General features: G+C 31.5%; 2 protein-coding genes across 2 annotated transcripts; both read right to left on the bottom strand.

The window, feature by feature from the left end:
* Nucleotides 1-2013: 2013 nt before the first annotated feature.
* On the bottom strand, nucleotides 2014-4937 carry LOC306887850 (protein lifeguard 1-like; the record flags this gene model as incomplete). Its single annotated transcript, XM_079445849.1, has 3 exons — nucleotides 2014-2956; nucleotides 4047-4190; nucleotides 4827-4937. 3 exons carry the CDS (start codon nucleotides 4935-4937, stop codon nucleotides 2807-2809), a joined length of 405 nt encoding a protein of 134 aa, XP_079301975.1. The 3' UTR covers nucleotides 2014-2806.
* Nucleotides 4938-5343: 406 nt separating this feature from the next.
* Nucleotides 5344-13711, bottom strand: LOC306887755 (protein lifeguard 1-like). Its single transcript, XM_079445760.1, has 7 exons — nucleotides 13324-13711; nucleotides 11235-11556; nucleotides 11038-11147; nucleotides 8326-8526; nucleotides 8110-8238; nucleotides 7322-7465; nucleotides 5344-6231 (listed from the first exon to the last, which is right to left on the bottom strand). Exons 2-7 carry the CDS (start codon nucleotides 11539-11541, stop codon nucleotides 6082-6084), a joined length of 1041 nt encoding a protein of 346 aa, XP_079301886.1. The 5' UTR covers nucleotides 11542-11556; nucleotides 13324-13711; the 3' UTR covers nucleotides 5344-6081.
* Between the last annotated feature and the right edge of the window lie 906 nt (nucleotides 13712-14617).

Raw genomic sequence — 14617 nt, 5'->3', positions numbered from 1 at the left:
CCATTTTGCATATTACATTTCAAAAAGAATTTTGCTACACAGATGCTTCCATATTAGTTTTGGTTATTCTATATATTTTAATCATTAAAGTGACTTTAATACAAAAATAGATTCAGATAAAATTAGTAATGTTAATTGTGAAGAGTAAAATACGTACTAACTGTAATTTGTCATTATCTCCAGCAGATGTCATACATATTCTTGTTTTATTGTGTAATTCTTTATTTTTTAATAAATAGAAGAGGCTTTTTGGATTGTGATTATCTGTAAAACAGAATACAGATCTCTTTTTTTTTTTATTTATGCGGGGTTTCTCGTGGATTAAGTTTAGGTTTTTCACTGAACGAGAACCAGACTCTACAAAGGATTTCTGCCATGTTGAGGTTATATCAACTATTTGTTTTACAAAACATGTTTTTAGGGCATCATAAAGTAAAAAATAAAAAAATAAAAAATGAATGTGGAAGATAACTATAAAATAATCTGTATGTATTTATTGATAAGACACAGTGTACTTAAACCAGGATCATTATATATATATATATATATATATATATATGTGTGTGTGTGTGTGTGTGTGTGTGTTAAATATAAATATAATTAATGTTCTAAGATAACTAAAACTGATAAAAAATATATATATATATATATATATATATATATATATATATATATTTACACACACACACACACACACTGTTTAATGACTACAAATAATTAAATAAAAATAAATAAATATTCTAAATATTAATAAAAACTATCAATTCTGAAATGGTACAATGAATACACAGAAAACATTTTTTTTAATAAACCATCAGAAATGTCTAATACAGATTTTTCCAAATTACTGGAATATTTCCAATAATCTGCAAATGTATTTATATACCCGTGCAACTTGTTTTGTGCTCCAGGGTCACATATTATTATAATAACACAAATATATTATAATATTATTAATATAATATACATATTATATTTTATTGTATTTTTATTATTTATTAATTCATTTAAGATAGTGTATCCACAGATTTCTATTTTATTTTGATCATTTTTAAAAAAATATGTTATGTTTTTTAATTGAACTGAAACTTGAATTGAATTGAAATTAATTTGACTGAATATGTGAAGGTCGCAAATCTGTCTTGTAAACTTTTTACCTGTTTTCATTTAGATTTTATTGTTGAACTCTTTTAGGTTTTTTACTGTTACTGTTGTCCACAAGTGGAAATTTGTCTTTCAAAGTTATATTCTGGCAAAATTATTTATGTAAATATGTACGCAAATTACAGTAGTCCCTCATTTGTGGCTCCATTTCCATCATTTGTGCCTAATGATTATTTATGAATGATAATACTGGTTTAAGGGGAAAACAGTGATAATTACATGCAATAATTACATAAATTCAGCTAAGATATGAAATTTGAATAAAACCGAAATCAAGGTAAGTATTACTTGAGAACAGAATATTTTAAGTAAAACTGAGCAAAAAGTGTTTTATATATATATATATGATCTATTCAAGCATCTGCACTATATCTGCTCTTGCCTCACAACCTTAACAGTAACTGTACGAATAAACAAAGGTATAATTCTTTGCACATAAATTATGTTTCTTCATCCATTTGAAATAAAAGCACACTTTGGAGTCTGAAAAAACATCACCTTTGCTACCTGAACGACTGACCAGACCATCGACTGATGGAAAGCTGTTTGCTTCACTATTTTCTTCACCGTCCAGATGCGACATTTCAAGCCATTTAAGCCACAGTTTATGGTTATTGTTAATATTTCTCATCCATTTTACTCTGATTTACCGATCAATCACAAATGATTCGACTTCGGTCTATATCTTGAATCTTGAAAAAAATAAAAATACCTACATTTCACTGCTGGTTATACCCTGTATAATTGTGTATGTGACAAATAAAAATCTTGAATCTTGATTAAAGCACAAGAATCAGAGCCAGAGTGGAACCCTTGCAGATGACTGTAAGAAAAAAATGAATTTGAATTGCTTTGATAAAAGGTCTTTATTCCCTTCTTAAAAGTGAAAAGGATAACATACAGAGTGGAAGAGGCATCAGTGTATTTGCTCTTGATTATGTTTATAGCACTGATTGACAGGTCAGGAAAATAAGCACTAGAGCTTCACATCGCTATATATTACAGGAAGCACAAACGGTTTAATCGTAGGCGTCTCTGTGGGAAACAAGAAAGCATTTTAACACAGAAGGAGATGCAACACTTTATCTTTAATTGGGTTTTGACACAAATTTCACAATTCAATTTGATTCTGATTCTAGTGATTCGATTCGATTTGATTATTTTGGATATATATCAGGTACAGTACACGCCAAAAAAAATTTTCTGAGGCAAATGTGACATTAAGCTGTTATACTGACATCTTTCCATGGCTGAAACACTACTTGAGCAATTACATGAGACAGGAAAGTTGTACTCTTCCTTTTAACATACCTTCAGATGTTCGTTCATGTTTATTTTGTGCTGTAACTTGTAATAAAGCGGAGAAGATGATCAGTTCACTCCACATTAAACAGCACCAAAACAGCATTTATTGTTTGAATACTGTAATAAAATGGACTTGAAATCTGAGACTTTGTTTCATATCAAAAGTAACAAATCACAATGCTTATTGCAATTTATTGGATGGGAGGCGCGCTACAATGTTCCGTTCATCTAAAAACAGGCTAGACTAATCGATTCTTGGGAATTGATTAAAATTTAGAAATTGATATTTTTTTTACCCAGCAGTATCACATGGGTTTCTTTCTTCACTGAAGGACTTTTAGCCACGGCCTTTTCCAAAGATTCGCAAAATGTATGAAAAGATTTGAATGATGTCCAGATACAGGTTGAGCGCAGCGAAGATGTATTCCTCGGGACTCACGGACAGATTCTTGTTCCCGAGAAGCAGCTGCGTGTCCACGGCCAAGAACTGCAATATAATAGCACGTTATTTCATTTATTCTGTTGCATATGAATCAAAATGAAAAAAGCAGTGTTTATTTGACTTTATTTTAAAATAATTTGTTTCAATAATAATATAAATAAATAATAGAAATAATAAATTATTTATTTATCTTGCATTATAATTGAATTCATTTTTAGTAAGAGTTTGATTATTTATTAATAATAAATAATTTACATTTGTATGTAAATGTATTAGAATTTATTTTACATTATAATTGAATACATTGTTAGTAATGTTTTATTTTGATTGTTTTTAAAATTATTTATTTTAATAATAAACCATTTATTTACTTATTTTACATTATAATTTAGTATATTTTAGTAATGTTTTATTTTGCTTGTTCAGTAATTATTTTAATAATATATTATTAGTTTATTAATACATTTCAGTAGTTTTCTTTTGTTTGTCAAATTACTTATTTTAATAATAAATTATTTTACATTATAATTGAACACATTTTATTTTTATTTTTTATAATGATTTATTTCAATAAAAATATAAATTATCTATCTTGCATTATAATTGAATACATTTTTATTAAGAGTTTTATTTTTATTGGTTTTTATTTATTTTAATAATAAATAATATTTAATTCTACATTATAATTGAATGTTAGTAATGTTAGTAAAGTAGTAATGTTACTACATAGTTAGTAATGTAGTAAAATTATAACAATAAACCATTTATTTACTTATTTTACATAATAATTTAGTATCTTTTAGTAATGTTCTATTTAGCTTGTTCAGTAATTATTTTAATAATATATTATTCATTTATTTATTTAACTTTAAGATATAATACATTTCAATAGTTTTCTTTTGTTTGTTAAACTAATTATTTTAATAAATTATTTTACATTATAATTTAATAAAAATTTTTTAAAAATTTTTTATTATTTATTTATTATTTATTATTTTACATTTTGATTCAATACAAGTGTTTTACTTTACATATGAATGATTTAATAATTTTTTTAGCTTTTAATCAACTCGTCTAGCCCAGTCTGAAAAACCCTGCCCAAAAGAGATGTGTTTCTAGAGAAGCCATGACTTACGCAGGTGAAGATCAGTGCACCCAGCGACGCATAGATGAGGTCCAGAATCCTGTGGTACAGGAAGATGCAAGAGATCCCAAAGAACATCATGACGATGAGGCAGACGAACAGCACGCCGTAACAGGAAGTGAAGTCACATTTGGTCTGCGATTGGACAGGAAACAGTTCATGTAGATGAGAGATGGGAATCATCTCTCTTGTGCTACCGATTCTTTTATTACTGTACAAGATGTTAGTCCATAACTAGTATTTACTAAACAAAAGTTCTGAACAATACAATAGAAATATTTCAAGAGTATTTTAGCGCATTGTTCCGTTTACATCAATGCAGGAAAACAGAATAAATGTTAACTTAAATTAAATTAAATATAAAAAAACTCAAACTTATTTTATTTCAGCTAGTTGCCAGGGAAACCTAGTTTAACCTTAACTACTAAAATAAATAAAATAAATAAATAAACTTAAAAATTGAACTGAACTTAAAAATTTAAAAGTAACTAAAACTAATAAATAAATACACATTGTTTAAAAAAAAGAAAATTAAATTACTAAAAATTACTAAAACTAGAAATTAAATTACACAAAAAAAATGAAAAATAATTCAATTTAAAATATTAATAAATTATAAAAGTATATCAGTGATACTAAAATAACACTGGGCACATGTTTTCGACAATCTTTTGGTTGCAGTATTTATTTATTAACATTAGCAATTAAAAACATATAAATCCAACAGTCTTGAAAGTGTGGTGTTATTAAAACAGAAAGACGAGCGCTGACCTGCAGAGAGAAGACGATGACCGTGAAGCAGACCAGCACCGTGATGCCGACGGCCATCATCACGATATCAGTGTCGTAGAAGCTGGAAATCACGCCGGTCATGTAGGACATCGCCAGCGTCAGCATTTGAAATAAAAGCACACTTTGGAGTCTGAAAAAACATCACCTTTGCTACCTGAACGACTGACCAGACCATCGACTGATGGAAAGCTGTTTGCTTCACTATTTTCTTCACCGTCCAGATGCGACATTTCAAGCCATTTAAGCCACAGTTTATGGTTATTGTTAATATTTCTCATCCATTTTACTCTGATTTACCGATCAATCACAAATGATTCGACTTCGGTCTATATCTTGAATCTTGAAAAAAATAAAAATACCTACATTTCACTGCTGGTTATACCCTGTATAATTGTGTATGTGACAAATAAAAATCTTGAATCTTGATTAAAGCACAAGAATCAGAGCCAGAGTGGAACCCTTGCAGATGACTGTAAGAAAAAAATGAATTTGAATTGCTTTGATAAAAGGTCTTTATTCCCTTCTTAAAAGTGAAAAGGATAACATACAGAGTGGAAGAGGCATCAGTGTATTTGCTCTTGATTATGTTTATAGCACTGATTGACAGGTCAGGAAAATAAGCACTAGAGCTTCACATCGCTATATATTACAGGAAGCACAAACGGTTTAATCGTAGGCGTCTCTGTGGGAAACAAGAAAGCATTTTAACACAGAAGGAGATGCAACACTTTATCTTTAATTGGGTTTTGACACAAATTTGATTCTGATTCTAGTGATTCGATTCGATTTGATTATTTTGGATATATATCAGGTACAGTACACATGATGACATCTTTCCATGGCTGAAACACTACTTGAGCAATTACATGAGACAGGAAAGTTGTACTCTTCCTTTTAACATACCTTCAGATGTTCGTTCATGTTTATTTTGTGCTGTAACTTGTAATAAAGCGGAGAAGATGATCAGTTCACTCCACATTAAACAGCACCAAAACAGCATTTATTGTTTGAATACTGTAATAAAATGGACTTGAAATCTGAGACTTTGTTTCATATCAAAAGTAACAAATCACAATGCTTATTGCAATTTATTGGATGGGAGGCGCGCTACAATGTTCCGTTCATCTAAAAACAGGCTAGACTAATCGATTCTTGGGAATTGATTAAAATTTAGAAATTGATATTTTTTTTACCCAGCAGTATCACATGGGTTTCTTTCTTCACTGAAGGACTTTTAGCCACGGCCTTTTCCAAAGATTCGCAAAATGTATGAAAAGATTTGAATGATGTCCAGATACAGGTTGAGCGCAGCGAAGATGTATTCCTCGGGACTCACGGACAGATTCTTGTTCCCGAGAAGCAGCTGCGTGTCCACGGCCAAGAACTGCAATATAATAGCACGTTATTTCATTTATTCTGTTGCATATGAATCAAAATGAAAAAAGCAGTGTTTATTTGACTTTATTTTAAAATAATTTGTTTCAATAATAATATAAATAAATAATAGAAATAATAAATTATTTATTTATCTTGCATTATAATTGAATTCATTTTTAGTAAGAGTTTGATTATTTATTAATAATAAATAATTTACATTTGTATGTAAATGTATTAGAATTTATTTTACATTATAATTGAATACATTGTTAGTAATGTTTTATTTTGATTGTTTTTAAAATTATTTATTTTAATAATAAACCATTTATTTACTTATTTTACATTATAATTTAGTATATTTTAGTAATGTTTTATTTTGCTTGTTCAGTAATTATTTTAATAATATATTATTAGTTTATTAATACATTTCAGTAGTTTTCTTTTGTTTGTCAAATTACTTATTTTAATAATAAATTATTTTACATTATAATTGAACACATTTTATTTTTATTTTTTATAATGATTTATTTCAATAAAAATATAAATTATCTATCTTGCATTATAATTGAATACATTTTTATTAAGAGTTTTATTTTTATTGGTTTTTATTTATTTTAATAATAAATAATATTTAATTCTACATTATAATTGAATGTTAGTAATGTTAGTAAAGTAGTAATGTTACTACATAGTTAGTAATGTAGTAAAATTATAACAATAAACCATTTATTTACTTATTTTACATAATAATTTAGTATCTTTTAGTAATGTTCTATTTAGCTTGTTCAGTAATTATTTTAATAATATATTATTCATTTATTTATTTAACTTTAAGATATAATACATTTCAATAGTTTTCTTTTGTTTGTTAAACTAATTATTTTAATAAATTATTTTACATTATAATTTAATAAATTTTTACAATTTTTTTTTTATTATTTATTTATGATTTATTATTTTACATTTTGATTCAATACAAGTGTTTTACTTTACATATGAATGATTTAATAATTTTTTTAGCTTTTAATCAACTCGTCTAGCCCAGTCTGAAAAACCCTGCCCAAAAGAGATGTGTTTCTAGAGAAGCCATGACTTACGCAGGTGAAGATCAGTGCACCCAGCGACGCGTAGATGAGGTCCAGAATCCTGTGGTACAGGAAGATGCAAGAGATCCCAAAGAACATCATGACGATGAGGCAGACGAACAGCACGCCGTAACAGGAAGTGAAGTCACATTTGGTCTGCGATTGGACAGGAAACAGTTCATGTAGATGAGAGATGGGAATCATCTCTCTTGTGCTTCCGATTCTTTTATTACTGTACAAGATGTTAGTCCATAACTAGTATTTACTAAACAAAAGTTCTGAACAATACAATAGAAATATTTCAAGAGTATTTTAGCGCATTGTTCAGTTTACATCAATGCAGGAAAACAGAATAAATGTTAACTTAAATTAAATTAAATATAAAAAAACTCAAACTTATTTTATTTCAGCTAGTTGCCAGGGAAACCTAGTTTAACCTTAACTACTAAAATAAATAAATAAACTTAAAAATTGAACGGAACTTAAAAATTAAAAAGTAACTAAAACTAATAAATAAAAATTTATAAAAACTATGTAGACACATTATTTAAAAAAAAGAAAATTAAATTACTAAAAATTACTAAAACTGGAAATTAAATTACACACAAAAATTTTTATTTAAAATGTTAAAATATTAATAAATTATAAAAGTATATCAGTGATACTAAAATAACACTGGGCACATGTTTTCGACAATCTTTTGGTTGCAGTATTTATTTATTAACATTAGCAATTAAAAACATATAAATCCAACAGTCTTGAAAGTGTGGTGTTATTAAAACAGAAAGACGAGCGCTGACCTGCAGAGAGAAGACGATGACCGTGAAGCAGACCAGCACCGTGATGCCGACGGCCATCATCACGATATCAGTGTCGTAGAAGCTGGAAATCACGCCGGTCATGTAGGACATCGCCAGCGTCAGGATACTCTGAGACGCAAGAAAACACTCGTTACAATGCATGAGAGGAGAATTTAAGTCTGTTTTACATTAAAAAAACCTCATCAGAGAATTCACCAGAGAAATGAGGTTCCACGGATGCTTCCTGCGAAACTCTCCGCAGCACAGGATCAGGGTGTAGGGCACGAGGAAGACTATGTAGCCGGCAAAGTACGTCCAGGCGTTCTGCTTCACAAACAGCTTCACGTGAGGCTCGAAAGTGAAGACGGCCACGAAGCCGCAGGTGATGGCCAGCTGAAGACTCAAGACCGAAAAAACCTGCAAAACACAAATTAAACCACTTCAAAACTCACTGCTGGGTTTTAATGGGTGTCATACCAGGGTTAATTAAACAAAATTATTAAAAATAAATAAATAAATATATATTTAACCTATATATATAACCTTATTTTAAACTAAAACAAATATTAATTAATATATAGACATATAAAAACTAATGAAAATGACATAAACATACAACAAAGATACTAAAACTAGCTAAAATTAAAATAAAAAAATCTTAAAAAAAACTAAAAATATTCAAACATTTCTCATTTTGATTAAGCTCAACTTGATGTACTAAAATAAATCAAATAATAAAAATAAAAATCGATATATAAATCTGAAATACAAAACTACACAGACATATAAAAAAAACGAATAAAATGACAAAAATGCCTAAAAATATTACTAAAGCTTTAATTACAATTATTAAAAATATCAAAATAAAACAAAAAAATTCATAAAAAAATGAAAACTATACATTTTCTTTTAAATTATAAAAATTACAGAAACGTCTAACAAAAAACTAAAACTTTAACTAAAATAAGAATGAAAAAATTAAAATAAAATCTAAAAATAAAGACTAATTCAAAATATGCACGTGAACACGACGCTTTCTGATGAGCTTGACCCTTGTTTTGAATCTGTTGAATCTTTCATTGGTCCTGTAATGAAGGTTCCCTTTCAGTCGGTCATGTTCGATGTCGCGTTGGAACGTACCGACGAATTGAGATTTCGCCTGAGAGCCCTATCACCTTGTGTAAAGGGCAGATTTGCATCTCATGCTCCGCCCCGCAGCATGAGTATAAATGCGGATGCGGGTGCAACACACAACCTGATCGTCAGGTTCCTGAGGGGTGCGAGGAGACTAAATCCTCCTCGCCCTAACCCCGTACCCTCTTGGGATCTTTCTCTGGTACTTACGGCATTGCAGAGAGCCCCCTTTGAACCGCTGCATTCTGCAGAGCTGAAAATTCTGTCAATGAAGATAGTGCTGGCTTCCATCAAGAGGGTAGCGGACCTGCATGCATTTTTGGCAAATTAATCATGCCTGGAATTAGGTCTGGATATGTGCCCAAGGTTCCCACCACGCACTTCGGGGATCAGGTGGTAAACCTGCAAGCACTGCCCTCGGAGGAGACAGACCCAGCCCTAGCTTTGCTCTGTCCTGTTCGTGGTTTGCCCCTATTGATAGTTTTCACGTGACGTCACACCCTTATAGGAACGCCCACCTGGAGGGTGACCACTCCACTTAAGTAGTAATGTAGTAAAAATTCGGTAAACACCTTATTGATGATGTATATTTTGTACAGACAAGCAGATGAACCCAGAATATAAACACAATGTGCAAAGTTTCACGTTAAGTGGTTTCCCATAGAAATCCATTAGAAGAAAAACACTGCACCATTAAGCGGATTGCGTTCATAGTCCGGCCTTATCTGCTTGCCTGTGTAAACTACGCATCATTAATATAGAGATTACTGAATTTTATATTTTAATATTACTGTTTTAAATACATTAAGGCACTTTAAGCGTTTTTACAACGTTTTGTCGCACTTAATGATAAAAAAAAACGGCTGCTGTGGTTGCTGGAATTCTACAGTAAAAAATACGGTAACAACATTTTAGGTTTTAACTTAAATTTACAGTTAAATACCAAAATTTCATTAACTGATATAATGTTGATATACCGACCTATTGAAGTACTGAAATCTGTTTTGTTCCTTTGAAATACACTGATAACCACCAAATGCAGGAGGTGATGAGAAAGTCACATGATGAACCAAAGCCCATCACAAGCAGATTTTAAATAATAACATATATAGAAGGTGGACAGTGTCATTCACACAAGCACTAAACACCATCATGGTGAGGCTCGTTAAACTGAAATATGCAATAAAAATTAATTTAACAACATTAGATGTAACATACAACCCTAATAAACATAACTGATAAGAAAAAACATAAGAAACATAGTTATTTCAAAGAAAAAACATCAAATTCAAAAAAAAAAATTTTACCTGTAAATTTTACAGGAACGTACCGCTAACCATTTAACAGGTTTGTACTGTAGCATTTTCACAGTTTTTTACTGTTAAAATCATGATAATTTTTTACAGTGTATGGATGTTTTGCCCTCCAGGTCTTTGAGCCGGTCACGTGAATGAAAGCTATGAATACGTGGACCAAGCGCAGAGCTTCAGGACCTCCAGAGGTTGGCCCACTGGATAGTGGACGGGTGTGCCGTGCCCCCTCGGGTTGAGAGCGCACTCTACTAGGAGTGTTTCTACTTCTTGGGCTTTGGCGCATTCCACCTCACTGACAGATATATGTAAAATAAATATATAGACTCTCTCCACGTAAGTCCTGTCCTATCTTCTGCCCCGATAACTGCGGAGGGATCAGGTGGCTTACTAGGGTTGCTGGAAGGGGCAGCAGTAGTGGTGCTTTGTTAGGGAACGGGGGTTATGTACGTACCCGAAAAGTTTGCTCTATATCAGTATTTACCTTCCGAATGAACAGTCTTCTGACGGCTTTATTATCGAGTCCTGAGCTATCGAACTGCTTCTTCTCATAGCCTGGAGGAAGATCGCTGTGTCCCGGCTTCTCCATCGCCACTTCATTCACAAAACAAAACTTAGTTTAGAGTTTATTAACAAAGAGCATCTGTCAAAACTGCCACGTGTGAGGTTGAAATATCTCACCGTATGGAAGCGGCTTTTTGTCTGGTCCGCCTCTGTAAGGATCTGTAATGTAAGGAGCAACTGTAGGAAATGGATGCTGTGGATATCCAGAGCCTCCCTGTCCGTACATGGGATTCCCAAAAGCGGTCGGTGGAGCATACGGGCGTCCGATGGGTACAACGATGGGAACACCAGCATTCGATCCTCCATGAGGAACACCAGCATCATAAGGCGGTGGCATCATGAAGCCCGGCGGCGCCGGCTGATTCACCCCGCTGAACTGAGGAGGGTTTTCAAAGCGAGTGTAGCCGCTTTTGTTTTGTACCATGACTGGATATCAGTTCTGTGAAAAAAATTATTTTAAAAAGTATATATATATATATATATATATTAGTACTGTCAAACGATTAATTGCAATTAATCACATCCAAAATAAAAGTTTTTGTTTACATAATATATATGTGTGTACTGTGTATATTTATTATGTTTATATAAATACACACACATGCATGTATATATTGAAGAAAAATGTTATATTTGTATATTAAATATATTTATATACATTTAAATATTTTCAAAATATATACTGTATGTGTGTGTATTTATAAATACATAATAAATATACACAGTACACAAAAACTTCTATTTTGGATGCGATTAATCGCGATTAATCATTTGACAGCACTAATATATATACATATTCTCTTATGCTCATCAAAGCTGTATTTATTTCAAAAACACAGAAAAAAAACAGTGATATTGTGAAATATTATTGCAATTTCTAATATTGGTTTCCTATTGTAGTACCTACACTTTAAAATAGGCTATAATTTATTCCTGTAAAGCAAAGCAGCATCATTAGTCTTCAGTGTCACATGATCCTTCAGATGCTGATTTACAACAGTGACCCAAATGATACAAATGGAAGTAGCTGCAAGCAATCATCTCAACTGAGACAGAGCAATGCAGTCTGGGAAATGGAGTTCATAACAGAATGTCCGTGAAGGAAGAAGCGTGTTCTCTAGTGACTAAAGAGGGCACACCAGCTAGACAGTATTGCATTTGAACACATCCTTGCTGAATAAAAGTATTAATTAACCAAACTTTTAAATAGTAGTGTATATTGTAACATAAATGTCTATTTTGAATAAACATTGTTCTTTTTAACTTTTTATTTATCATATCACAGGTCCCAAAAATATTAAGCAGTACAATAGTTTCCAACATTGATTATAAATCAGTATATTAGACTGATTTCTGAAGGATCGTGTGACACTGAAGACTGGAGTAATTATGAACGGCAGTGTATTTGGGTACAACACGGCTAAAGAAACACCTAAAATGTATAATTGCCAAAAAAATATATATCTCTAATATGGACACATACATAATACATGTGATATTTACCATCTGAATCTAACCATGTCATGTGAACAAATGGAAAAGTCTGTTAATTACTGAGGCTTTAGCCCCAACAGCAGGGGCGCTTTTTACCCCAAATACACACTTTTACATATTCTTTCGTTATTTAAAAACTGTTGCTTTAATTATCTTAAACAAAACTGAAAATCATAAAGAAGAAAACATATGCAATCACTTGAGCGATTCTCATTTGCTACTTGCATCCACAACATTAAAAAAAACACATCAAATATTAGAGATCTCGTCAAAGATCAGACTAAGCCATGCAGAAAGGCGCCTTTAGCCCTGCTGTAAATATATATATATATGTTTTCTCAGGTAAAGGGTCAAATCAAATATAAATAGCACATTAAAGTTCAAAGTTAGACACTTTTACAGGTACAGGTTATAAGGAATGTTTTTGCGCAGGAGCCCGAAATGTCCTCCCAATGGAGAAAAGTTTTGCTCAGCAAGAAAAAAATGAGAAGAGCATTGTTTCCATCAACATCAAAAAAGTGTCGAAAAACAACTAAATCATAACACAATAACGGTGCATTACCAAGCAATGACGATAATATCACTATCACAATATTCAATATGAATATACGAGTAATAATAATAATAAAGCAACACTATAAGAGAACAAAAGAGACAAATGAGTGTTTTAGTGTAAAGTTAATTCAGTGATGAAGAGAGAATCTGAACTTACATTTCGCTGCAGACTGGAGAGTAAAACTGAGGTTTAAGCTGTTAACTCGCAAAATAAACTTGCAGATTTTAATAAAAATCTGTTTTATTAGTAGACGCTTCTACTCTCGCGTGAACGCGCTTCCCGTCTTCCAGTAAAGTCCAGCCCACAGCTTTCTTGAGAAGAGTTACGAGTCCGACACCAGAGACTGTATACACTATATGAACAAAAGCATTGGGACACCGATGCACTCTTCTTTACAACAGAAGAAGGCACCTCCAAAACTTAAAAATTGTATTTCCATCTCAGTTTTAGACGTGTCTATAATGCCTGCACCCATGTGTCTTTATGTTTGGTCTTTCTGTAGACCAGTCAAGTTCTTCCACACTGACTGAATCAATCATGTCTTTTTGAACCGTGTCTTATACACATTGTCATGTTAGAATAGAAAAGGGTCCTGTACAAACTGTTAGAAGCACATAATTCCCTAGAATATCATTATATGCTTAAACATTAAGATTTGTACTCATAGAAATTACTAAAGTAGTCAAACCTGTTCATTAGAAGGGGGTGCCAATACTTTTGGCAATATAGTAAAGCTGTGAATCTGAAGGGTCTTGAGTGATTCTGGATGAAGGAATGGTCTCTGATCTCTTGTCAGGGGTTCTCTAACCTCATCAGGCATTATAGGAGAAAACTCTACTAAACTATTTTGGCAAATGGAGGTTTCAAAAAATATTGAATGAAAGGGTACCGTTAATTGTGTCCAATGTGTATTAGAGAAAAACAGTTATTTCATAATGATATCTCCCCCCATTTTAAATTCTTATTCTCCAATGAAAGCTTAGATTTGTGTGAATTTTTACAAAAGATCAAAAGGATTAACAAAGCAGATTTTTTTTCCATTTTCACAGCCTTGATCATATTTACCAAGGGTAACAACAAATCTGACCACATGTGTGTGTACAGTGTACAGTGTGTGTATGTATATATATTAGTTGAATGTAATTGTGTGAATTCTGAAAATCACATTACAATCAATGAATCTGTCTAATATCATCTTTTATAAGACCTATTGGACTGTATTAGCTGGAGCAATGTAATTTTACAACAGGAAGTCTGTAATATTAATGGAAAATTCGCACTGGATAAGAAGTCTCAGTAAAACTACCAAAAGTAGGACGTAACTCGATTTACGCACCACCGTCACTTTCTGTGGCGCATGATCCTATTGACAGGAAATATTTCATAAACTTGTGATATGAGGAAGCAACATATGCACAGGAAGCAGTGTGGCACACCACCTTGCTTCCTT

The sequence above is a fragment of the Barbus barbus genome (genome assembly GCF_936440315.1).
Source record: "Barbus barbus genome assembly, chromosome: 21".
Lineage (NCBI taxonomy): Eukaryota > Metazoa > Chordata > Actinopteri > Cypriniformes > Cyprinidae > Barbus > Barbus barbus.
The sequence above is the reverse complement of the archived record's forward strand: the minus strand, read 5'-3'. Positions and strand labels throughout refer to the sequence as shown.